Consider the following 26,241-nt stretch of genomic DNA (forward strand, 5'->3'; position numbering starts at 1 on the left):
CCACTGTAGTACCTGATCCCCCTCACAGTATCTGACCCCACTGTAGTACCCGATCCCCCCCCCACAGTATCTGATTCCACTGAAGAACCTGATCCCCCCACAGTATCTGACCCCACTGTAGTACCTGATCCCCCCCACAGTATCTGACCCCACTTTATACCTGATCCCCCCCACAGTATCTGACCCCACTGTAGTACCTGATCCCCCCCACAGTATCTGACCCCACTGTAGTACCTGATCCCCCCCACAGTATCTGACCCCACTGTAGTACCTGATCCCCCCCACAGTATCTGACCCCACTTTATACCTGATCCTACCCACAGTATCTGACCCCACTGTAGTACCTGATCCCCCCCCACAGTATCTGACCCCACTGTAGTACCTGATCCCCCCCCACAGTATCTGACCCCACTGTAGTACCTGATCCCCCCCCCACAGTATCTGACCCCACTGTAGTACCTGATCCCCCCCACAGTATCTGACCCCACTGTAGTACCTGATCCCCCCCACAGTATCTGACCCCACTGTAGTACCTGATCCCCCCCCACACTATGTGACCCCACTGTAGTACCTGATCCCCCTCACAGTATCTGACCCCACTGTAGTACCTGATCCCCCCCCCACAGTATCTGACCCCACTGTAGTACCTGATCCCCCCTCCCCCCCCCCATAGTACCTGACCCCAATGTAGTTGACCCCACTGTAGTACCAGATTATCCCAGATGAGGGGCGGTGTCCTGAGGACAAGGCACTTGAGGGATGACCCTGCGTGGAGTACATAGAGGAGAGGCCATTGTGCTGCGTCACTTCATCTTATGACCCGTATGTACAGATGACCCCGGAACCCAACACAACAACTTACTAAGAAACTGACCCGGTCCTGCTCATACAGCTGGGAGATTGTGCAAAGGATTTGCTTTGCTCATTCCAGATACAATGTTACAACCCCTCTGCTGTGTGATCAGGACTATTAATGTTCCATTCACTGACAGCAAATAGAGCTCTCGAAAATAATGAGGAATTAAAATGTCTGTCATAAAGTTGGCGAAGGTTTCACCCCCCCCCCCCCCAGTGTGGGAAATTTATATACAGGGGCCCCATGTCCTGCAGGGATGGACCTTCCTATTGACATCATCAGTGCACGGGCCGGGCTCCTCCCCCGCGGGGCACGCGGCATTGTGGGTAATCAGCAGTATGGTTATCACTGGAAACATGGCGAACATCTCACAGCCACAGTCTCCCCTCTCACAAAATATTCCAAATCCCCAACATTCACGTCGTCCTGGGCACTCGTCATGATCGCCCCCGATGGCCGGTCATCCAGCAGAAGCCTGAAGCGTTACTCTGCATATTAGGGGCCAGCCAGAGATTTCCTGCAACATCATTGGGGGACGGCAGAGACGTGAGGTCAGGTGGGGGGGGTGTCCGTCTTATCTGAAACAAAAGAGACAAGGAAGAGATGAGGAGCGGGAGCCATGAGGGCTAGGGCAATGAGGTGGGAGCCATGATGGCTGGGGCAATGAGGTGGGAGCCATGATGGCTGGGGCAATGAGGCGGGATCCATGACGGCTGGGGCAATGAGGCAGGAGCCATGACGGCTGGGGCAATGAGGTGGGAGCCATGACGGCTGGGGCAATGAGGCGGAAGCCATGATGGCTGGGGCAATGAGGCGGGAGCCATGATGGCTGGGGCAATGAGATGGGAGCCATGACGGCTGGGGCAATGAGATGGGAGCCATGACGGCTGGGGCAATGAGGCGGGAGCCATGACGGCTGGGGCAATGAGGCGGGAGCCATGATGGCTGGGGCAATGAGATGGGAGCCATGACAGCTGGGCAATGAGATGGGAGCCAGGACGGCTGGGGCAATGAGGCGGGAGCCATGACGGCTGGGGCAATGAGATGGGAGCCATGATGGCTGGAGCAATGAGGTGGGAGCCATGATGGCTGGGGCAATGAGGAGGGAGCCATGACGGCTGGGGCAATGAGGAGGGAGCCATGATGGCTGGGGCAATGAGGTGGGAGACATGAAGGCTGGGGCAATGAGATGGGAGCCTTGACAGCTGGGGAAATGAGATGGGAGCCATGACGGCTGGGGCAATGAAAAGGGAGCCATGACGGCTGGGGCAATGAAATGGGAGCCATGATGGCTGGGGCAATGAGGTGGGAGCCATGACGGCTGGGGCAATGAAGAGGGAGCCATGAAGGCTGGGGCAATGAGATGGGAGCCTTGACAGCTGGGGCAATGAGATGGGAGCCATGATGGCTGGGGCAATGAGGTGGGAGCCATGACGGCTGGGGCAATGAAATGGGAGCCATGATGGCTGGGGCAATGAAATGGAAGCCATGATGGCTGGGGCAATGAGGTGGGAGCCATGATGGCTGGGGCAATGAGGTGGGAGCCATGACGTCTGGGGCAATGAGGAAGGAGCCATGAAGGCTGGGGCAATGAGATGGGAGCCATGAAGGCTGGGGCAATGAGACGGGAGAAATCATGGCTGGGACAATGAGGCGGGAGCCATGACGGCTGGGGCAATGAGTCGAGAACCATGAAGGCTGGGGCAATGAGGTGGGAGCCATGACAGCTGGGGCAATGAGGAGGGAGCCATGAAGGCTGGGGCAATGAGATGGGAGCCATGGCGGCTGGGGCAATGAGGGGGGAGCCATGACGACTGGGGCAATGAGGAGGGAGCCATGAAGGCTGGGCAATGAGATGGGAGCCTTGACAGCTGGGGCAATGAGATGGGAGCCATGACGGCTGGGGCAATGAGGTGGGAGCCATGATGGCTTGGGCAATGAGGTGGGAGCCATGAGCTCTGGGGCAATGAGGTGGGAGCCATGACGGCTGGGGCAATGAAATGGGAGCCATGATGGCTGGGGCAATGAGATGTGAGCCATGACGGCTGGGGTAATGAGGTGGGAGCCATGACGGCTGGGGTAATGAGGTGGGAGCAGTGATGCTGGGGCCATGAGGTGGAAGCCATGAGGGCTGGGGCAATGAGGTGGGAGTCATGAGGGCTGGGTCAATGAGGTGGGAGCCATGACGGCTGGGGTAATGAGGTGGGAGCCATGACGGCTGGGGTAATGAGGTGGGAGCAATGACGGCTGGGGCAATGAGGTGGGAGCCATGACGGCTGGGCAATGAGGTGGGAGCCATGACGGCTGGGGCAATGAGGTGGGAGCCATGACGGCTGGGACAATGAGGTGGGAGCCATGAAGGCTGGGGCAATGAGGCGGGAGCCATGACGGCTGGGGCAATGAGATGGGAGCCATAAAGATGGGAGCACCTATAATTTAGCATGTATGTAATCTGATGGTCTGATTTGTCCCATGAATAGAGTCTACAGTTATGTCTTATCTAACAGATTTATAACTATATGTCTAGACAACTAACTGGGGACCTATTCATAGTTGATTTCGGGTGAGACCATTAAAGGGGTACTCCGCCCCTGGCATCTTATCCTCTATCCAAAGGATAGGGGATAAGATGTTAGATCGCCGCGGTCCCGCTGCTGGGGACCACGGGGATCGCCGCTGCAGCACCCCGCCATCATTACTGCGCAGAGCGAGTTCGCTCTGTGCGTAATGACGGGCGATACAGGGGCCGGAGCAGCGTGATGTCATGGCTCCGCCCCTCATGACATCATGGCCCGTCCCCTTAATGCAAGTCTATGGCAGGGGGCGTGATGACCGCCACGCCCCCTCCCATAGACTTGCATTGACGGGGGCGGGCCGTGATGTCACGAGGGGCGGAGCCGTGACGTAACGATGCTCCGGCCCCTGTATTGCCCATCATTATGTGCAGAGCGATCTCGCTCTGCGCAGTAATAATAGCGGGGTGCTGCAGCGGCGATCCCCGGGGTCCCCAGCAGCGGGACCCCGATGATCTGACATCTTATCCCCTATCCTTTGGATAGGGGATAAGATGTCTAGGGGCGGAGTAAAGGGGTATTCTAGGCTTTTTTTTTTATGTGACTATGCTACAGGGGCTGTAAAGTTAGTATAGTCCATAATATAGTGTCTGTACCTGTGTGTGACCGTTTTCTCACAATTCTTCTGTGATTTTCACTCCAATATTTATTTTTACCAGCATACAAAATGACTGTTGTTATTTATTTTTCCCAGCTTGCAATGCGGCAGAGACCTGACTCACTAGTCAGCTGATGACAGGGAGCCTGTCTGCTTCAATGGCTGGAGCGATCAATCTGCAACTAATGCAACAGCTGGAGGCACCCTGATTGAAAACTACAGGTCTTTTGAATGGATGCAGCTCATTTATGTTTCAATGGGTGGGGTGGCTGATGTGTGGGAGGGAGGAAAATGGAATTATGGGATTTGTAGGCATAAAAAAGAAAAATCTAACAGGAAATACCAGTTCACAAAAAGCTAGCTGTTATGGTAATCTCACAGCATAGCCATTTACCCCAAGACAAGCGCAGATCCTTCCTAAGCATGTCCATTACTGTCTGCCAGGTACCTACTAAAATCACCTTATGGTGGAGGACCCCTTTAACATCAGATTCAGATTGAAGACTTGGGAAAATCCAGACATGTCGAAATCTAATGCAGCTAATTATATTTATTGGCCTTTAGTTGGAGAGATGCCTTGACATGATCTATATCTTAGGTAATGGCTGCTAATTTTTAAGAGGAGGGGCCTTGTTATACTGTAGCGGGGGGGGTCATCATCCTTGGTTCCTTCTTTGGAGAACATCCCGTAATTTCTTTCTGTGACTGTGGAGTGAACCGGCTGATCCCATCCAACTTGCTGGACCCACTGGCATTTCTACTTTGTGGTAACTATAAAATAACTTTAATATCTTTTGATTATTGTCGGCTATTCTATAACAGGGGGAGTTTGTACTTAAAGTAATTTATATTTTCCTGCCCATAACTTTAGTGAATCTGCAGACGCTGACATCTATCTGAACAGAATAACTTTAATTGTACTTGTGATTTATATTTTCCAAAAGAAATAGTCCCAAATTATAGAATTAGTAAGGGACAGTCCCCTCTGCATAGCCACCAATAATTTATATGTTCTCATTTATCAAGACAAAGTTTCATTCATAATATCTCTACGGGGGAAAATTACTGTTGCATGTATTAAAATATTTAGTATTTACCATATATACTCGAGTATAAGCCGACCCGAGTATAAGCCGAGACCCCTAATTTCAACCCAAAATCCCAGGAAAAGTTATTGACTCGAGTATAAGCCTAGGGTGGGAAATACATCATCCCCCCCTGTTATCATCCAGACCCCCGTCATCATCCAGACCCGTCATTAACATCCTCATCATCATCACCGCCTGTCATCATCCAGACCCGTCATTAACATCCTCATCATCATCACCGCCTGTCATCATCCAGACCCTCATCATCATCACCTGTCATCATCCACTTGTCATCATCCCACACATCCCCCCTTCATCATCCCCTTGTCATCATCCCCACCCCCCTTCATCATCCTCTTGTCATATCCCACACCCCCCCTTCATCATCCCACACCCCCCCTTCATCATCCACACCCCCCCCTTCATCATCCCACACCCCCCCCTTCATCCATCCCACACCCCCCCTTCATCATCCCACCCCCCCCCCCCCTTCATCATCCCACACACCCCCCCCCCTTCTCATCCTCTTATCATCCGCCCTCAGTGGTCTTCAACCTGCGGACCTCCAGAGGTTTCAAAACTACAACTCCCAGCAAGCCCGGGCAGCCATCGGCTGTCCGGGCTTGCTGGGAGTTGTAGTTTTGAAACCTCCGGAGGTCCGCAGGTTGAAGACCACTGCGGCCTTCAACATCATCCAGCCCCCCTCTCACCCCCTTTAGTTCTGAGTACTCACCTCCGCTCGGTGCTGGTCGGTCCTGCAGGACTGTCCGGTGAGGAGGTGGTTCGGTGGGATAGTGGTTCCGGGCTGCTATCTTCACCGGGGGCGCCTCTTCTCCGCGCTTCCGGCCCGGAATAGAGGCGTTGCCTTGACGATGACGCAGAAGTACCTTGGCAATGAACGCACCTCTGCGTCGTTGTCACGGCAACGTGACTATTCTGGGGCCGGGCCCGAAGCGCTTAGAAGAGGTCTCCCCGGTGAAGATAGCAGCCCGGAACCACTATCCCACCGGACCACCTCCTCTCCGGACAGCCCTGCAGGACCGGACCCAGCGCCGAGCGGAGGTGAGTACTGTACAGAACTAAAGGGGGGTGAGAGGGGGCTGGATGATGTCGAAGGCCGCAGTGGTCTTCAACCTGCGGACCTCCGGAGGTTTCAAAACTACAACTCCCAGCAAGCCCGGACAGCCGATGGCTGCCCGGGCTTGCTGGGAGTTGTAGTTTTGAAACCTCTGGAGGTCCGCAGGTTGAAGACCACTGCGGGTGGGAAAAATCGTGCTGAAAAACTCGGCTTATACTCGAGTATATACGGTAATATACCAACTGCATGTATGCTATATACCATCGATATCTATGCTGCCATCTTGTGGTCAATTTGAATACCATTGTGAACTAGGGCAGTATACTCCCATCTAGTGGGCAAACGTTAGGTATTACTGTGACTTAGTATGGTATAATCACATCATATTGATCTGCATATTCCATCATATTTTATGTTTCTATATTTTAATAATAATTGTATATCTATTTTTACATATTTTATTGTTGATGTATCATTTGTGGAACGATATTCCTATCTTCCAAATCTTAATGAATAATAGATGTATTTATTGTGTCGGCCTCTGAGGACCTCACTTGTCTAAAAAAATTTTTTATCCGCGGTCCTCATATTTTTATTTTCGAGAGATAACGTTTATTACTTTGTTTTCCTCAAGTATAAATTATACGTCTACAAATGAGATGGGAGCCATGGCGGCTGAGCAATGAGGAGGGAGCCATGAAGGCTGGGGCAATGAGGAGGGAGCCATGAAGGCTGGGGCAATGAGGAGGGAGCCATGAAGGCTGGGGCAATGAGATGGGAGCCTTGACAGCTGGGGCAATGAGATGGGAGCCATGACGGCTGGGGCAATGAGCTGAGAGCCATGAAGGCTGGGGCAATGAGGTGGGAGCCATGATGGCTGGGGCAATGAGATGGGAGCCATGACGGCTGGGGCAATGAGGTGGGAGCCATGACGGCTGGGCAATGAGGCGAGAGCAATGACGGCTGGGTAATGAGGTGGGAGCCATGACGGCTGGGGCAATGAGGTGGGAGCCATGACGGCTGAGGCAATGAGATGGGAGCCATGAAGGCTGGGGCAATGAGGTGGGAGCCATGAAGGCTGGGGCATGAGGAGGGAGCCATGACGGCTGGGGCGATGAGTTGAGAGCCATGAAGGCTGGGGCAATTAGGTGGGAGCCATGACGGCTGGGGCAATGAGGTGGGAGCCATGACGGCTGGGGCAATGAGGCGGGAGCCATGACGGCTGGGGCAATGAGGCGGGACCCATGAAGGCTGGGGCAATGAGCGGGAGCCATGACGGCTGGGGCATGAGGCGGGAGCCATGACGGCTGGGTTAATGAGGTGGGAGCCATGATGGCTGGGGCAATGAGGTGGGAGCCATGACAGCTGGGGCAATGAGGTGGGAGCCATGACGGCTGGGGCAATGAGATGGGAGCCATGACGGCTGGGGCAATGAGGAGGGAGCCATGACGGCTGGAGCAATCAGGTGGGAGCCATTAAGGCTGGGGCAATGAGGCAGGAGCCATGACGGCTGGGGCAATGAGGCGGGGGCCATGACGGCTGGGGCAATGAGGCGGGAGCCATGATGGCTGGGGCAATGAGATGGGAGCCATGACGGCTGGGGCAATGAGGTGGGAGCCATGAAGGCTGGGCAATGAGGAGGGAGCCATGACGGCTGGGGCAATGAGATGGGAGCCATGAAGGCTGGGGCAATGAGGTGGGAGCCATGAGGGCTGGGGCAATGAGGTGGGAGCCATGACGGCTGGGGGCATGAGATGGGAGCCATGATGGCTGGGGCAATGAGCTGAGAGCCATGAAGGCTGGGGCAATGGATGCTGCATCGAGACTGGACCCGTGGAGCACGAGAGATCTACAGGAACATAGAGACAGGTAACATCCAAAGACCATGTCCACTACTACCGGTTGAGGTGGAGTTGGCGCTGTCTTCTGCTGCAGAGAAGTTTAGATCTGTCCATCTGTGATCAGCGATGACCTGGACCTGTGACACCGATCCCCAGAGCGCGTCCTGCGAAGGACAGTCTAATGGAGGAGAAGACATAAATGAGGGGAGAGATCAACGGAGCCTGAGAGATTGTCTCTGCCCCGCCCCCTGTATGACATCACTGATATAATAGTAATATAATGACATGTGATCACAGCCCCGCCCCCTGTATGACATCACTGATATAATATAATAGTAATATAATGACATGTGATCACAGCCCCGCCTCCTGTATGACATCACTGATATAATACAATAGTAATATAATGACATGTGATCACAGCCCTGCCCCCTGTATGACATCACTGATATAACATAATAGTAATATAATGACATGTGATCACAGCCCCGCCCCCTGTATGACATCACTGTTATAATAGTAATATATTGACATGTGATCACAGCCCCGCCTCCTGTATGACATCACTGATATAATATAATAGTAATATAATGACATGTGATCACAGTCCCGCCCCTGTATGACATCACTAATATAATAGTAATATAATGACATGTGACCACTGCCCCGCCCCATGTATCACATCACTGATATACTAGTAATATAATGACATGTGATCACAGCCCGCCCCCTGTATGACATCACTGATATAATAGTAATATAATGACATGTGATCACAGCCCTGCCCCCTGTATGACATCACTGATATAATAGTAATATAATGACATGTGATCACAGCCCCGCCCCCTGTATGACATCACAGATATAATATAATAGTAATATAATGACATGTGATCACAGCCCCGCCCCTGTATGACATCACTGATATAATAGTAACATAATGACATGTGATCACAGCCCCGTCCCCTGCATGACATCACTGATATAATAGTAACATAATGACATGTGATCACAGCCCCGTCCCCTGTATGACATCACTGATATAATAGTAATATAATGACATGTGATCACAGCCCGCCCCCCCTGTATGACATCACTGATATAATAGTAACATAATGACATGTGATCACAGCCCCGTCCCCTGTATGACATCACTGATATAATATAATAGTAACATAATGACATGTGATCACAGCCCCGCCCCTGTATGACATCACTGATATAATATAATAGTAATATAATGACAGTGATCACAGCCCCGCCCCCTGCATGACATCACTGATATAATATAATAGTAATATAATGACATGTGACCACTGCCCCGGCCCCTGTATGACATCACTGATATACTAGTAATATAATGACATGTGATCACAGCCCATCCCCCTGTATAGACCCCCATTCTGTGTGGGGCCATCACCTTCCGGGTCTGGGGGCTGTTGGGGGCGGATGCGCTGGTGTACAGGCTCAGACTGGAGTTGGAGTGGCTTGGTGATAGGCCTTTGGCTTTGCCTGGCTCCCGGTGCGGCTGAGGTGGACGAGGAGAAGGGATCGGAGCTCAGATACTTCTCATTGATTTTCACATTGGTTCGGCCTTTAACTGCAAAAACAGAAGAATATGAGAAGCCGGAGAATATGTGACGTCTACGACCAGACGGCATCATCGAGGAAAATCTGTGACCCCTGAGCACGGTGACGGGGGAGACATTCACAACAAGGGTGTGATGGGCAGTGAGATCTGGATGGGGCCCGGAGTGGTCCCATAATGAGCACATAGACCCAGCCCTAGAGTCCACCCCAGACATGGACAGGGATCGGTTGTGGGGGAGGGGGGTATTTATTTAGGCTGGGGGGGGGTTATCATACATGACGGACTGTGACATCAGCAGACAGACCAGTCCCTGCAGCAGGGACTCACAGGTATGACCCACCTCTGCACGGGTCGTTCTTCACCAGGAATTCATCCAGAGCGATCCAGCCGCCTCCCACCCGCACCATGAGGGTACTCCGCAGAATCCGGACCATGCGCAGCTGCTGAGACTCCCCAAACTGAGAGAGAGACAAACTAACAATCTGACACAGCGAGGAGAGGGGTGCAGGAGGCAACATGCTCACCAGGGGGCAGTACAGATACAGGGTAGTCTCTACAGCAGAGGTATAGACACCGAGGACTCTCTACAGAAGAGGTATAGACACCGAGGACTCTCTACAGAAGAGGTATAGACATGGGAGACTCCCTACAGAAGAGGTATAGACATGGGAGACTCCCTACAGAAGAGGTATAGACATGGGAGACTCCCTACAGAAGAGGTATAGACACCGAGGACTCCCTACAGAAGAGGTATAGACACGGGAGACTCCCTACAGAAGAGGTATAGACACTAGAGACTCCCTACAGAAGAGGTATAGACACGGGGGACTCCCTACAGAAGAGGTATAGACACGGGGAACTCCCTACAGAAGAGGTATAGACACCGAGGACTCTCTACAGAAGAGGTATAGACACCGAGGACTCTCTACAGAAGAGGTATAGACACCGAGGACTCTCTACAGAAGAGGTATAGACACGAGGGACTCCCTACAGAAGAGGTATAGACACGGGGAACTCCCTACAGAAGAGGTATAGACACCGAGGACTCTCTACAGAAGAGGTATAGACACCGAGGACTCTCTACAGAAGAGGTATAGACACCGAGGACTCTCTACAGAAGAGTATAGACACCGAGGACTCTCTACAGAAGAGGTATAGACACGAGGGACTCCCTACAGAAGAGGTATAGACACTAGAGACTCCCTACAGAAGAGGTATAGACACGAGGGACTCCCTACAGAAGAGGTATAGACACGGAGGACTCCCTACAAAAGAGGTATAGACACGGGAGACTCCCTACAGAAGAGGTATAGACACGGGGACTCCCTACAGAAGAAGTATAGACACGGAGGACTCCCTACAGAAGAGGTATAGACATGGGAGACTCCCTACAGAAGAGGTATAGACACGGGGGACTCCTACAGAAGAGGTATAGACAGGAGGACTCCCTACAAAAGAGGTATAGACACGTAGGACTCCCTACAGAAGAGGTATAGACAGGAGACTCCCTACAGAAGAGGTATAGACACCGAGGACTCCCTACAGAAGAGGTATAGACACCGAGGACTCCCTACAGAAGAGGTATAGACACGTGGACTCCCTACAGAAGAGGTATAGACACGGGGGACTCCCTACAGAAGAAGTATAGACACGGAGGACTCCCTACATGTTACGCCGAGCGCTCCGGGTCCCCGCTCCTCCCCGGAGCGCTCGCTTCACTCTCCCCGCGGCAGCGCTCCGGTCACGTCCTCTGACCCGGGGCGCTGCGATTCCGCTGCCAGCCGGGATGCGATCCGCGATGCGGGTAGCGCCCGCTCGCGATGCGCACCCCGGCTCCCCTACCTGACTCGCTCTCCGTCTGTTCTGTCCCGGCGCGCGCGGCCCCGCTCCCTAGGGCGCGCGCGCGCCGGGGTCTCTGCGATTTAAAGGGCCACTGCGCCGCTGATTGGCGCAGTGGTTCCAATTAGTATATTCACCTGTGCACTTCCCTATATCACCTCACTTCCCCTGCACTCCCTTGCCGGATCTTGTTGCCTTAGTGCCAGTGAAAGCGTTCCTTGTGTGTTCCTTGCCTGTGTTTCCAGACCTTCTGCCGTTGCCCCTGACTACGATCCTTGCTGCCTGCCCCGACCTTCTGCTACGTCCGACCTTGCTTTTGCCTACTCCCTTGTACCGCGCCTATCTTCAGCAGCCAGAGAGGTGAGCCGTTGCTAGTGGATACGACCTGGTCACTACCGCCGCAGCAAGACCATCCCGCTTTGCGGCGGGCTCTGGTGAAAACCAGTAGTGGCTTAGAACCGGTCCACTAGCACGGTCCACGCCAATCCCTCTCTGGCACAGAGGATCCACTACCTGCCAGCCGGCATCGTGACAGTAGATCCGGCCATGGATCCCGCTGAAGTTCCTCTGCCAGTTGTCGCTGACCTCACCACGGTGGTCGCCCAGCAGTCACAACAGATAGCGCAACAAGGCCAACAGCTGTCTCAACTGACCGTTATGCTACAACAGTTACTACCACAGCTTCAGCAGTCATCTCCTCCGCCAGCTCCTGCACCTCCTCCGCAGCGAGTGGCCGCTCCTGGGATACGCTTATCCTTGCCGGATAAATTTGATGGGGACTCTAAGTTTTGCCGTGGCTTTCTTTCCCAATGTTCCCTGCATCTGGAGATGATGTCGGACCTGTTTCCCACTGAAAGGTCTAAGGTGGCTTTCGTAGTCAGCCTTCTGTCCGGAAAAGCCCTGTCATGGGCCACACCGCTCTGGGACCGCAATGACCCCGTCACTGCCTCTGTACACTCCTTCTTCTCGGAAATCCGAGGTGTCTTTGAGGAACCTGCCCGAGCCTCTTCTGCTGAGACTGCCCTGTTGAACCTGGTCCAGGGTAATTCTTCCGTTGGCGAGTATGCCGTACAATTCCGTACTCTTGCTTCAGAATTGTCCTGGAATAATGAGGCCCTCTGCGCGACCTTTAAAAAAGGCCTATCCAGCAACATTAAAGATGTTCTGGCCGCACGAGAAATTCCTGCTAATCTACATGAACTTATTCACCTAGCCACTCGCATTGACATGCGTTTTTCCGAAAGGCGTCAGGAACTCCGCCAAGATATGGACTCTGTTCGCACGAGGCGTTTCTCCTCCTCGGCTCCTCTCTCCTCTGGTCCCCTGCAATCTGTTCCTGTGCCTCCCGCCGTGGAGGCTATGCAGGTCGACCGGTCTCGCCTGACACCTCAAGAGAGGACACGACGCCGTATGGAGAACCTCTGCCTGTACTGTGCTAGTACCGAACACTTCCTGAGAGATTGTCCTATCCGTCCTCCCCGCCTGGAAAGACGTACGCTGACTCCGCACAAAAGTGAGACAGTCCTTGATGTCTACTCTGCTTCTCCACGTCTTACTGTGCCTGTGCGGATGTCTGCCTCTGCCTTCTCCTTCTCTACAGTGGCCTTCTTGGACTCTGGATCTGCAGGAAATTTTATTTTGGCCTCTCTCGTCAACAGGTTCAACATCCCGGTGACCAGTCTCGCCAGACCCCTCTACATCAATTGTGTAAATAATGAAAGATTGGACTGTACCATACGTTTCCGCACGGAGCCCCTTCTTATGAGCATCGGATCTCATCATGAGAGGATTGAACTTTTGGTCCTCCCCAATTGCACCTCGGAAATTCTCCTTGGACTTCCCTGGCTTCAACTTCATTCCCCTACCCTGGATTGGTCCACTGGGGAGATCAAGAGTTGGGGGTCCTCTTGTTCCAAGAACTGTCTAAAACCGGTTCCCAGTAACCCTTGCCGTAACTCTGTGGTTCCTCCAGTAACCGGTCTCCCTAAGGCCTATATGGACTTCGCGGATGTTTTCTGCAAAAAACAAGCTGAGACTCTACCTCCTCACAGGCCTTATGATTGCCCTATCGACCTCCTCCCGGGTACTACTCCACCCCGGGGCAGAATTTATCCTCTCTCTGCCCCAGAGACTCTTGCCATGTCCGAATACGTCCAGGAGAATCTAAAAAAGGGCTTTATCCGTAAATCCTCCTCTCCTGCCAGAGCCGGATTTTTCTTTGTGTCCAAAAAAGATGGCTCCTTACGTCCTTGCATTGACTACCGCGGTCTTAATAAAATCACGGTTAAGAACCGCTACCCCTTACCCCTCATCTCTGAACTCTTTGATCGCCTCCAAGGTGCCCACATCTTCACTAAATTGGACTTAAGAGGCGCCTATAACCTCATTCGCATCAGAGAGGGGGACGAGTGGAAAACGGCATTTAACACCAGAGATGGACACTTTGAGTATCTGGTCATGCCCTTTGGACTGTGCAACGCCCCTGCCGTCTTCCAAGACTTTGTCAATGAAATTTTTCGTGATCTGTTATACTCCTGTGTTGTTGTATATCTGGACGATATCCTAATTTTTTCTGCCAATCTAGAAGAACACCGCCAGCATGTCCGTATGGTTCTTCAGAGACTTCGTGACAACCAACTCTATGCCAAAATTGAGAAATGTCTGTTTGAATGCCAATCTCTTCCTTTTCTAGGATATTTGGTCTCTGGCCAGGGACTACAGATGGATCCAGACAAACTCTCTGCCGTCTTAGATTGGCCACGCCCCTCCGGACTCCGTGCTATCCAACGCTTTTTGGGGTTCGCCAATTATTACAGGCAATTTATTCCACATTTTTCTACCGTTGTGGCTCCTATCGTGGCTTTAACCAAAAAAAATGCTGATCCCAAGTCCTGGCCTCCTCAAGCAGAAGACGCCTTTAAACGACTCAAGTCTGCCTTTTCTTCGGCTCCCGTCCTCTCCAGACCTGACCCTTCCAAACCCTTCCTATTGGAGGTTGATGCCTCCTCAGTGGGAGCTGGAGCTGTTCTTCTACAAAAAAATTCTTCCGGGCATGCTGTCACTTGTGGTTTTTTCTCTAGGACCTTCTCTCCAGCGGAGAGGAACTACTCCATCGGGGATCGAGAGCTCCTAGCCATTAAATTAGCACTTGAGGAATGGAGGCATCTGCTGGAGGGATCAAGTTCTCCTGTTATTATCTACACCGACCACAAGAACCTCTCCTACCTCCAGTCTGCCCAACGGCTGAATCCTCGCCAGGCCCGGTGGTCTCTGTTCTTTGCCCGATTTAATTTTGAGATTCACTTTCGTCCTGCCGATAAGAACATTAGGGCCGATGCTCTCTCTCGTTCCTCGGATGCCTCAGAAGTTGAACTCTCTCCGCAACACATCATTCCACCTGACTGCCTGATCTCCACTTCTCCTGCCTCCATCAGGCAGACTCCTCCAGGAAAGACCTTTGTTTCTCCTCGCCAACGCCTCGGAATCCTCAAATGGGGTCACTCCTCCCATCTCGCAGGTCATGCGGGTATCAAGAAATCTGTGCAACTCATCTCCCGCTTCTATTGGTGGCCGACTCTGGAGACGGATGTTGTGGACTTTGTGCGAGCCTGCACTATCTGTGCCCGGGATAAGACTCCTCGCCAGAAGCCCGCTGGTTTTCTTCATCCTCTGCCTGTCCCCGAACAGCCTTGGTCTCTGATTGGTATGGATTTTATTACTGATTTACCCCCTTCCCGTGGCAACACTGTTGTTTGGGTGGTCGTTGATCGATTCTCCAAAATGGCACATTTCATCCCTCTTCCTGGTCTTCCTTCTGCGCCTCAGTTGGCTAAACAATTTTTTGTACACATTTTTCGTCTTCACGGGTTGCCTACGCAGATTGTCTCGGATAGAGGTGTCCAATTCGTGTCTAAATTCTGGAGGGCTCTCTGTAAACAACTCAAGATTAAATTAAATTTTTCTTCTGCATATCATCCCCAGTCCAATGGACAAGTAGAAAGGATTAACCAGATCTTGGGTGATTATTTGCGACATTTTGTTTCCTCCCGCCAGGATGACTGGGCAGATCTCCTCCCATGGGCCGAATTCTCGTATAACTTCAGGGTCTCTGAGTCTTCCTCCAAATCCCCATTTTTCGTGGTGTACGGCCGTCACCCTCTTCCCCCCCTCCCTACTCCCTTGCCCTCTGGTCTGCCCGCTGTGGATGAAATTTCTCGTGACCTTTCCATCATATGGAGAGAGACCCAAAATTCTCTCTTACAGGCTTCATCACGCATGAAGAAGTTCGCGGATAAGAAAAGAAGAGCTCCCCCCGTTTTTTCCCCTGGAGACAAGGTATGGCTCTCCGCTAAATATGTCCGCTTCCGTGTCCCTAGCTACAAGTTGGGACCACGCTATCTTGGTCCTTTCAAAATTTTGTGTCAAATTAATCCTGTCTCTTATAAACTTCTTCTTCCCCCCTCTCTTCGTATCCCTAATGCCTTTCACGTCTCTCTTCTCAAACCACTCATCCTCAACCGTTTTTCTCCCAAATCTGTTCCTCCCACTCCTGTTTCCGGCTCCTCGGACATTTTCTCGGTCAAAGAAATTTTAGCTGCCAAAAAGGTCAGAGGGAAAAATTTTTTTTTAGTGGACTGGGAGGGTTGTGGTCCTAAAGAGAGATCCTGGGAACCTGAGGACAACATCCTAGACAAAAGTCTGCTCCTCAGGTTCTCAGGCTCTAAGAAGAGGGGGAGACCCAAGGGGGGGGGTACTGTTACGCCGAGCGCTCCGGGTCCCCGCTCCTCCCCGGAGCGCTCGCTTCACTCTCCCCGCGGCAGCGCTCCGGTCACGTCCTCTGACCCGGGGCGCTGCGATTCCGCTGCCAGCCGGGATGCGATCCGCGATGCGGGTAGCGCCCGCTCGCGATGCGCACCCCGGCTCCCCTACCTGACTCGCTCTCCGTCTGTTCTGTCCCGGCGCGCGCGGCCCCGCTCCCTAGGGCGCGCGCGCGCCGGGTCTCTGCGATTTAAAGGGCCACTGCGCCGCTGATTGGCGCAGTGGTTCCAATTAGTATATTCACCTGTGCACTTCCCTATATCACCTCACTTCCCCTGCACTCCCTTGCCGGATCTTGTTGCCTTAGTGCCAGTGAAAGCGTTCCTTGTGTGTTCCTTGCCTGTGTTTCCAGACCTTCTGCCGTTGCCCCTGACTACGATCCTTGCTGCCTGCCCCGACCTTCTGCTACGTCCGACCTTGCTTTTGCCTACTCCCTTGTACCGCGCCTATCTTCAGCAGCCAGAGAGGTGAGCCGTTGCTAGTGGATACGACCTGGTCACTACCGCCGCAGCAAGACCATCCCGCTTTGCGGCGGGCTCTGGTGAAAACCAGTAGTGGCTTAGAACCGGTCCACTAGCACGGTCCACGCCAATCCCTCTCTGGCACAGAGGATCCACTACCTGCCAGCCGGCATCGTGACACTACAGAAGAGGTATAGAGATGGGAGACTCCCTACAGAAGAGGTATAGACACGGGGGACTCCCTACAGAAGAGGTATAGACAGGAGGACTCCCTACAGAAGAGGTATAGACACCGAGGACTCCCTACAGAAGAGGTATAGACACCGAGGACTCCCTACAGAAGAGGTATAGACACGTGGACTCCCTACAGAAGAGGTATAGACACGGGGGACTCCCTACAGAAGAAGTATAGACACGGAGGACTCCCTACAGAAGAGGTATAGACACGGGGGACTCCCTACAGAAGAGGTATAGACACCGAGGACTCCCTACAGAAGAGGTATAGACACGTGGACTCCCTACAGAAGAGGTATAGACACGGGGGACTCCCTACAGAAGAGGTATAGACACCGAGGACTCCCTACAGAAGAGGTATAGACACGTGGACTCCCTACAGAAGAGGTATACACACGGGGGACTCCCTACAGAAGAGGTATAGACACTGAGGACTCCCTACAGAAGAGGTATAGACACCGAGGACTCCCTACAGAAGAGGTATAGACACGTGGACTCCCTACAGAAGAGGTATAGACACGGGGGACTCCCTACAGAAGAGGTATACACACGGGGGACTCCCTACAGAAGAGGTATAGACATGGGAGACTCCCTACAGAAGAGGCATAGACACGGGGTACTCCCTACAGAAGAGGCATAGACACGGGGGACTCCCTACAGAAGAGGCATAGACACGGGGTACTCCCTACAGAAGAGGCATAGACACGGGGGACTCCCTACAGAAGAGGTATACACACGGGGGAATCCCTACAGAAGAGGTATAGACACGGGAAACTCCCTACAGAAGAGGTATACACACGGAGGACTCCCTACAGAAGAGGTATAGACACGGGAGACTCCCTACTCAAGGGTTATAGACACAGGAGACACCCTACAGAAGAGGTATAGACACGGAAGAATCCCTACAGAAGAGGTATAGACACCGAGGACTCCCTACAGAAGAGGTATAGACACGGGGGACTCTCTACAGAAGAGGTATAGACATGGGAGACTCCCTACAGAAGAGGTATAGACACCGAGGACTCCCTACAGAAGAGGTATAGACACAGGAGACTCCCTACAGAAGAGGTATAGACAGGAGGACTCCCTACAGAAGAGTTATAGACACGGGAGACTCCCTACAGAAGAGGTATAGACACGGGAAACTCCCTACAGAAGAGGTATAGACACGAGGACTCCCTACAGAAGAGGTATAGACACGGGGGACTCCCTACAGAAGAGGTATAGACACGGGAGACTCTCTACAGAAGAGGTATAGACACGGGAAACTCCCTACAGAAGAGGTATAGACATGGGGGCTCCCTACAGAAGAGGTATAAACACCGAGGACTCCCTACAGAAGAGGTATAGACACGAGGGACTCCCTACAGAAGAGGTATAGACACGGAGGACTCCCTACAGAATAGGTATAGACACCGAGGACTCCCTACAGAAGAGGTATAGACACCGAGGACTCCCTACAGAAGAGGTATAGACATGGGAGACTCCCTACAGAAGAGGTATAGACACGGGAAACTCCCTACAGAAGAGGTATAGACACGGGAGACTCCCTACAGAAGAGGTATAGACATGGGAGACTCCCTACAGAAGAGGTATAGACACGGGAGACTCCCTACAGAAGAGGTATAGACACGGGAGACTCCCTACAGAAGAGGTATAGACACAGAGGACTCCCTACAGAAGAGTTATAGACACGGGAGACTCCCTACAGAAGAGGTATAGACACAGGAGACTCCCTACAGAAGAGTTATAGACACGGGAGATTCCCTACAGAAGAGGTATAGACACGGGGGACTCCCTACAGAAGAGGTATAGACACGGGAGACTCCCTACAGAAGAGGTATAGACACCGAGGACTCCCTACAAAAGAGGTATAGACACGGAGGACTCCCTACAGAAGAGGTATAGACACAGGAGACTCCCTACAGAAGAGGTATAGACAGGAGGACTCCCTACAGAAGAGGTATAGACACGGGAGACTCCCTACAGAAGAGGTATAGACACGGGGGACTCCCTACAGAAGAGGTATAGACATGGGAGACTCCCTACAGAAGAGGTATAGACACGGGGGACTCCCTACAGAAGAGGTATAGACATGGGAGACTCCCTACAGAAGAGGTATAGAGACGGGAAACTCCCTACAGAAGAGGTATAGACACGGGGGACTCCCTACAGAAGAGGTATAGACACGGAGGACTCCCTACAGAAGAGGTATAGACACGGAGGACTCCCTACAGAAGAGGTATAGACACGGGGGACTCCCTACAGAAGAGGTATAGACACCGAGGACTCTCTACAGAAGAGGTATAGACATGGGAGACTCCCTACAGAAGAGGTATAGACACTACAGACTCCCTACAGAAGAGGTATAGACACGGGGGACTCCCTACAGAAGAGGTATAGACACGGGAGACTCCCTACAGAAGAGGTATAGACACGGGGGACTCCCTACAGAAGAGGTATAGACACGGGGGACTCCCTACAGAAGAGGTATAGACACGGGGGACTCCCTACAGAAGAGGTATAGACACGGGAGACTCCCTACAGAAGAGGTATAGACACGGGGGACTCCCTACAGAAGAGGTATAGACACGGGGGACTCCCTACAGAAGAGGTATACACACGGGGGACTCCCTACAGAAGAGGTATAGACACGGAGGACTCTCTACAGAAGAGGTATAGACATCGAGGACTCTCTACAGAAGAGGTATAGACATGGGAGACTCCCTACAGAAGAGGTATAGACACGGAGGACTCCCTACAGAAGAGGTATAGACAGGAGGACTCCCTACAGAAGAGGTATAGACACGGAGGACTCCCTACAGAAGAGGTATAGACAGGAGGACTCCCTACAGAAGAGGTATAGACACAGAGGACTCCCTACAGAAGAGGTATAGACACGGGAGACTCCCTACAGAAGAGGTATAGACACGGGGGACTCCCTACAGAAGAGGTATAGACAGGAGGACTCCCTACAGAAGAGGTATAGACACAGAGGACTCCCTACAGAAGAGGTATAGACACGGGAGACTCCCTACAGAAGAGGTATAGACACGGGGGACTCCCTACAGAAGAGGTATAGACATGGGAGACTCCCTACAGAAGAGGTATAGACACCGAGGACTCCCTACAAAAGAGGTATAGACATGGGAGACTCCCTACAGAAGAGGTATAGAGACGGGAAACTCCCTACAGAAGAGGTATAGACACGGGGGACTCCCTACAGAAGAGATATAGACACGGAGGACTCCCTACAGAAGAGGTATAGACATGGGAGACTCCCTACAGAAGAGGTATAGACACGGGGGACTCCCTACAGAAGAGGTATAGACATGGGAGACTCCGTACAGAAGAGGTATAGAGACGGGAAACTCCCTACAGAAGAGGTATAGACACGGGGGACTCCCTACAGAAGAGGTATAGACACGGGAGACTCCCTACAGAAGAGGTATAGACAAGGGAGACTCCCTACAGAAGAGGTATAGACACGGGAGACTCCCTACAGAAGAGGTATAGACACAGAGGACTCCCTACAGAAGAGTTATAGACACGGGAGACTCCCTACAGAAGAGGTATAGACACAGGAGACTCCCTACAGAAGAGTTATAGACACGGGAGATTCCCTACAGAAGAGGTATAGACACGGGGGACTCCCTACAGAAGAGGTATAGACATGGGAGACTCCCTACAGAAGAGGTATAGACATGGGAGACTCCCTACAGAAGAGGTATAGACACGGGAAACTCCCTACAGAAGAGGTATAGACACGGGAGACTCCCTACAGAAGAGGTATAGACAAGGGAGACTCCCTACAGAAGAGGTATAGACACGGGAGACTCCCTACAGAAGAGGTATAGACACAGAGGACTCCCTACAGAAGAGTTATAGACACGGGAGACTCCCTACAGAAGAGGTATAGACACAGGAGACTCCCTACAGAAGAGTTATAGACACGGGAGATTCCCTACAGAAGAGGTATAGACACGGGGGACTCCCTACAGAAGAGGTATAGACACGGGAGACTCCCTACAGAAGAGGTATAGACACGGGGGACTCCCTACAGAAGAGGTATAGACATGGGAGACTCCCTACAGAAGAGGTATAGAGACGGGAAACTCCCTACAGAAGAGGTATAGACACGGGGGACTCCCTACAGAAGAGGTATAGACACGGAGGACTCCCTACAGAAGAGGTATAGACACGGGGGACTCCCTACAGAAGAGGTATAGACACCGAGGACTCTCTACAGAAGAGGTATAGACATGGGAGACTCCCTACAGAAGAGGTATAGACACCGAGGACTCCCTACAGAAGAGGTATAGACACTAGAGACTCCCTACAGAAGAGGTATAGACACTAGAGACTCCCTACAGAAGAGGTATAGACACGGGGGACTCCCTACAGAAGAGGTATAGACACGGGGAACTCCCTACAGAAGAGGTATAGACACCGAGGACTCTCTACAGAAGAGGTATAGACACCGAGGACTCTCTACAGAAGAGGTATAGACACCGAGGACTCTCTACAGAAGAGGTATAGACACCGAGGACTCTCTACAGAAGAGGTATAGACACGAGGGACTCCCTACAGAAGAGGTATAGACACGGGGAACTCCCTACAGAAGAGGTATAGACACCGAGGACTCTCTACAGAAGAGGTATAGACACCGAGGACTCTCTACAGAAGAGGTATAGACACCGAGGACTCTCTACAGAAGAGGTATAGACACCGAGGACTCTCTACAGAAGAGGTATAGAGACGGGAAACTCCCTACAGAAGAGGTATAGACACGGGGGACTCCCTACAGAAGAGGTATAGACACGGAGGACTCCCTACAGAAGAGGTATAGACACGGGGGACTCCCTACAGAAGAGGTATAGACACCGAGGACTCTCTACAGAAGAGGTATAGACATGGGAGACTCCCTACAGAAGAGGTATAGACACCGAGGACTCCCTACAGAAGAGGTATAGACACTAGAGACTCCCTACAGAAGAGGTATAGACACTAGAGACTCCCTACAGAAGAGGTATAGACACGGGGGACTCCCTACAGAAGAGGTATAGACACGGGGAACTCCCTACAGAAGAGGTATAGACACCGAGGACTCTCTACAGAAGAGGTATAGACACCGAGGACTCTCTACAGAAGAGGTATAGACACCGAGGACTCTCTACAGAAGAGGTATAGACACCGAGGACTCTCTACAGAAGAGGTATAGACACGAGGGACTCCCTACAGAAGAGGTATAGACACGGGGAACTCCCTACAGAAGAGGTATAGACACCGAGGACTCTCTACAGAAGAGGTATAGACACCGAGGACTCTCTACAGAAGAGGTATAGACACCGAGGACTCTCTACAGAAGAGGTATAGACACCGAGGACTCTCTACAGAAGAGGTATAGACACCGAGGACTCTCTACAGAAGAGGTATAGACACCGAGGACTCTCTACAGAAGAGGTATAGACACGAGGGACTCCCTACAGAAGAGGTATAGACACTAGAGACTCCCTACAGAAGAGGTATAGACACGAGGGACTCCCTACAGAAGAGGTATAGACACGGAGGACTCCCTACAAAAGAGGTATAGACACGGGAGACTCCCTACAGAAGAGGTATAGACACGGGGGACTCCCTACAGAAGAAGTATAGACACGGAGGACTCCCTACAGAAGAGGTATAGACATGGGAGACTCCCTACAGAAGAGGTATAGACACGGGGGACTCCCTACAGAAGAGGTATAGACAGGAGGACTCCCTACAAAAGAGGTATAGACACGGAGGACTCCCTACAGAAGAGGTATAGACAGGAGGACTCCCTACAGAAGAGGTATAGACACCGAGGACTCCCTACAGAAGAGGTATAGACACCGAGGACTCCCTACAGAAGAGGTATAGACACGTGGACTCCCTACAGAAGAGGTATAGACACGGGGGACTCCCTACAGAAGAAGTATAGACACGGAGGACTCCCTACAGAAGAGGTATAGACATGGGAGACTCCCTACAGAAGAGGTATAGACACGGGGGACTCCCTACAGAAGAGGTATAGACAGGAGGACTCCCTACAGAAGAGGTATAGACACCGAGGACTCCCTACAGAAGAGGTATAGACACCGAGGACTCCCTACAGAAGAGGTATAGACACGTGGACTCCCTACAGAAGAGGTATAGACACGGGGGACTCCCTACAGAAGAAGTATAGACACGGAGGACTCCCTACAGAAGAGGTATAGACACGGGGGACTCCCTACAGAAGAGGTATAGACACCGAGGACTCCCTACAGAAGAGGTATAGACACGTGGACTCCCTACAGAAGAGGTATAGACACGGGGGACTCCCTACAGAAGAGGTATAGACACCGAGGACTCCCTACAGAAGAGGTATAGACACGTGGACTCCCTACAGAAGAGGTATACACACGGGGGACTCCCTACAGAAGAGGTATAGACACTGAGGACTCCCTACAGAAGAGGTATAGACACCAAGGACTCCCTACAGAAGAGGTAAAGACACGTGGACTCCCTACAGAAGAGGTATAGACACGGGGGACTCCCTACAGAAGAGGTATACACACGGGGGACTCCCTACAGAAGAGGTATAGACACGGGGGACTCCCTACAGAAGAGGCATAGACACGGGGTACTCCCTACAGAAGAGGCATAGACACGGGGGACTCCCTACAGAAGAGGTATACACACGGGGGAATCCCTACAGAAGAGGTATAGACACGGGAAACTCCCTACAGAAGAGGTATACACACGGGGGACTCCCTACAGAAGAGGTATAGACACGGAAGAATCCCTACAGAAGAGGTATAGACACCGAGGACTCTCTACAGAAGAGGTATAGACAGGAGGACTCCCTACAGAATAGGTATAGACACCGAGAACTCCCTACAGAAGAGGTATAGACACGGGGGACTCTCTACAGAAGAGGTATAGACATGGGAGACTCCCTACAGAAGAGGTATAGACACCGAGGACTCCCTACAGAAGAGGTATAGACACAGGAGACTCCCTACAGAAGAGGTATAGACAGGAGGACTCCCTACAGAAGAGTTATAGACACGGGAGACTCCCTACAGAAGAGGTATAGACACGGGAAACTCCCTACAGAAGAGGTATAGACACGAGGACTCCCTACAGAAGAGGTATAGACACGGGGGACTCCCTACAGAAGAGGTATAGACACGGGAGACTCTCTACAGAAGAGGTATAGACACGGGAAACTCCCTACAGAAGAGGTATAGACATGGGGGCTCCCTACAGAAGAGGTATAAACACCGAGGACTCCCTACAGAAGAGGTATAGACACGAGGGACTCCCTACAGAAGAGGTATAGACACGGAGGACTCCCTACAGAATAGGTATAGACACCGAGGACTCCCTACAGAAGAGGTATAGACACGGAGGACTCCCTACAGAAGAGGTATAGACATGGGAGACTCCCTACAGAAGAGGTATAGACACGGGAAACTCCCTACAGAAGAGGTATAGACACGGGAGACTCCCTACAGAAGAGGTATAGACAAGGGAGACTCCCTACAGAAGAGGTATAGACACGGGGGACTCCCTACAGAAGAGGTATAGACATGGGAGACTCCCTACAGAAGAGGTATAGAGACGGGAAACTCCCTACAGAAGAGGTATAGACACGGGGGACTCCCTACAGAAGAGGTATAGACACAGAGGACTCCCTACAGAAGAGTTATAGACACGGGAGACTCCCTACAGAAGAGGTATAGACACAGGAGACTCCCTACAGAAGAGTTATAGACACGGGAGATTCCCTACAGAAGAGGTATAGACACGGGGGACTCCCTACAGAAGAGGTATAGACACGGGAGACTCCCTACAGAAGAGGTATAGACACCGAGGACTCCCTACAAAAGAGGTATAGACACGGAGGACTCCCTACAGAAGAGGTATAGACACAGGAGACTCCCTACAGAAGAGGTATAGACAGGAGGACTCCCTACAGAAGAGGTATAGACACGGGAGACTCCCTACAGAAGAGGTATAGACACGGGGGACTCCCTACAGAAGAGGTATAGACATGGGAGACTCCCTACAGAAGAGGTATAGACACGGGGGACTCCCTACAGAAGAGGTATAGACATGGGAGACTCCCTACAGAAGAGGTATAGAGACGGGAAACTCCCTACAGAAGAGGTATAGACACGGGGGACTCCCTACAGAAGAGGTATAGACACGGAGGACTCCCTACAGAAGAGGTATAGACACGGAGGACTCCCTACAGAAGAGGTATAGACACGGGGGACTCCCTACAGAAGAGGTATAGACACCGAGGACTCTCTACAGAAGAGGTATAGACATGGGAGACTCCCTACAGAAGAGGTATAGACACTACAGACTCCCTACAGAAGAGGTATAGACACGGGGGACTCCCTACAGAAGAGGTATAGACACGGGAGACTCCCTACAGAAGAGGTATAGACACGGGGGACTCCCTACAGAAGAGGTATAGACACGGGGGACTCCCTACAGAAGAGGTATAGACACGGGGGACTCCCTACAGAAGAGGTATAGACACGGGAGACTCCCTACAGAAGAGGTATAGACACGGGGGACTCCCTACAGAAGAGGTATAGACACGGGGGACTCCCTACAGAAGAGGTATACACACGGGGGACTCCCTACAGAAGAGGTATAGACACGGAGGACTCTCTACAGAAGAGGTATAGACATCGAGGACTCTCTACAGAAGAGGTATAGACATGGGAGACTCCCTACAGAAGAGGTATAGACACGGAGGACTCCCTACAGAAGAGGTATAGACAGGAGGACTCCCTACAGAAGAGGTATAGACACAGAGGACTCCCTACAGAAGAGGTATAGACAGGAGGACTCCCTACAGAAGAGGTATAGACACAGAGGACTCCCTACAGAAGAGGTATAGACACGGGAGACTCCCTACAGAAGAGGTATAGACACGGGGGACTCCCTACAGAAGAGGTATAGACATGGGAGACTCCCTACAGAAGAGGTATAGACACGGGGGACTCCCTACAGAAGAGGTATAGACATGGGAGACTCCCTACAGAAGAGGTATAGAGACGGGAAACTCCCTACAGAAGAGGTATAGACACGGGGGACTCCCTACAGAAGAGGTATAGACATGGGAGACTCCCTACAGAAGAGGTATAGACACCGAGGACTCCCTACAAAAGAGGTATAGACATGGGAGACTCCCTACAGAAGAGGTATAGAGACGGGAAACTCCCTACAGAAGAGGTA

General features: G+C 52.0%; 1 protein-coding gene across 5 annotated transcripts in view; it reads right to left on the reverse strand.

Moving 5' to 3' along the window:
- Window positions 1-676: 676 nt before the first annotated feature.
- LOC130343140 (microtubule-actin cross-linking factor 1, isoforms 6/7-like) overlaps window positions 677-26,241 on the reverse strand; it is a 262,925-nt gene continuing 237,360 nt past the window's right edge. For 4 of the 5 annotated variants that reach the window (XM_056554326.1, XM_056554325.1, XM_056554323.1 and 1 more), the window contains 4 exons: window positions 9,966-10,083; window positions 9,455-9,634; window positions 8,093-8,212; window positions 677-1,434 (listed from right to left, as the gene is read on the reverse strand). In XM_056554326.1, coding sequence (XP_056410301.1) covers window positions 1,409-1,434; window positions 8,093-8,212; window positions 9,455-9,634; window positions 9,966-10,083 — 444 coding nt within the window. In that variant the 3' untranslated portion in view covers window positions 677-1,408. Of the gene's footprint in view, window positions 1,435-8,092; window positions 8,213-9,454; window positions 9,635-9,965; window positions 10,084-26,241 lie in introns of those variants that run through there. The other variant, XR_008882553.1, reaches the window with a different exon arrangement.

The sequence above is a fragment of the Hyla sarda genome, unplaced genomic scaffold (genome assembly GCF_029499605.1).
Source record: "Hyla sarda isolate aHylSar1 unplaced genomic scaffold, aHylSar1.hap1 scaffold_67, whole genome shotgun sequence".
Lineage (NCBI taxonomy): Eukaryota > Metazoa > Chordata > Amphibia > Anura > Hylidae > Hyla > Hyla sarda.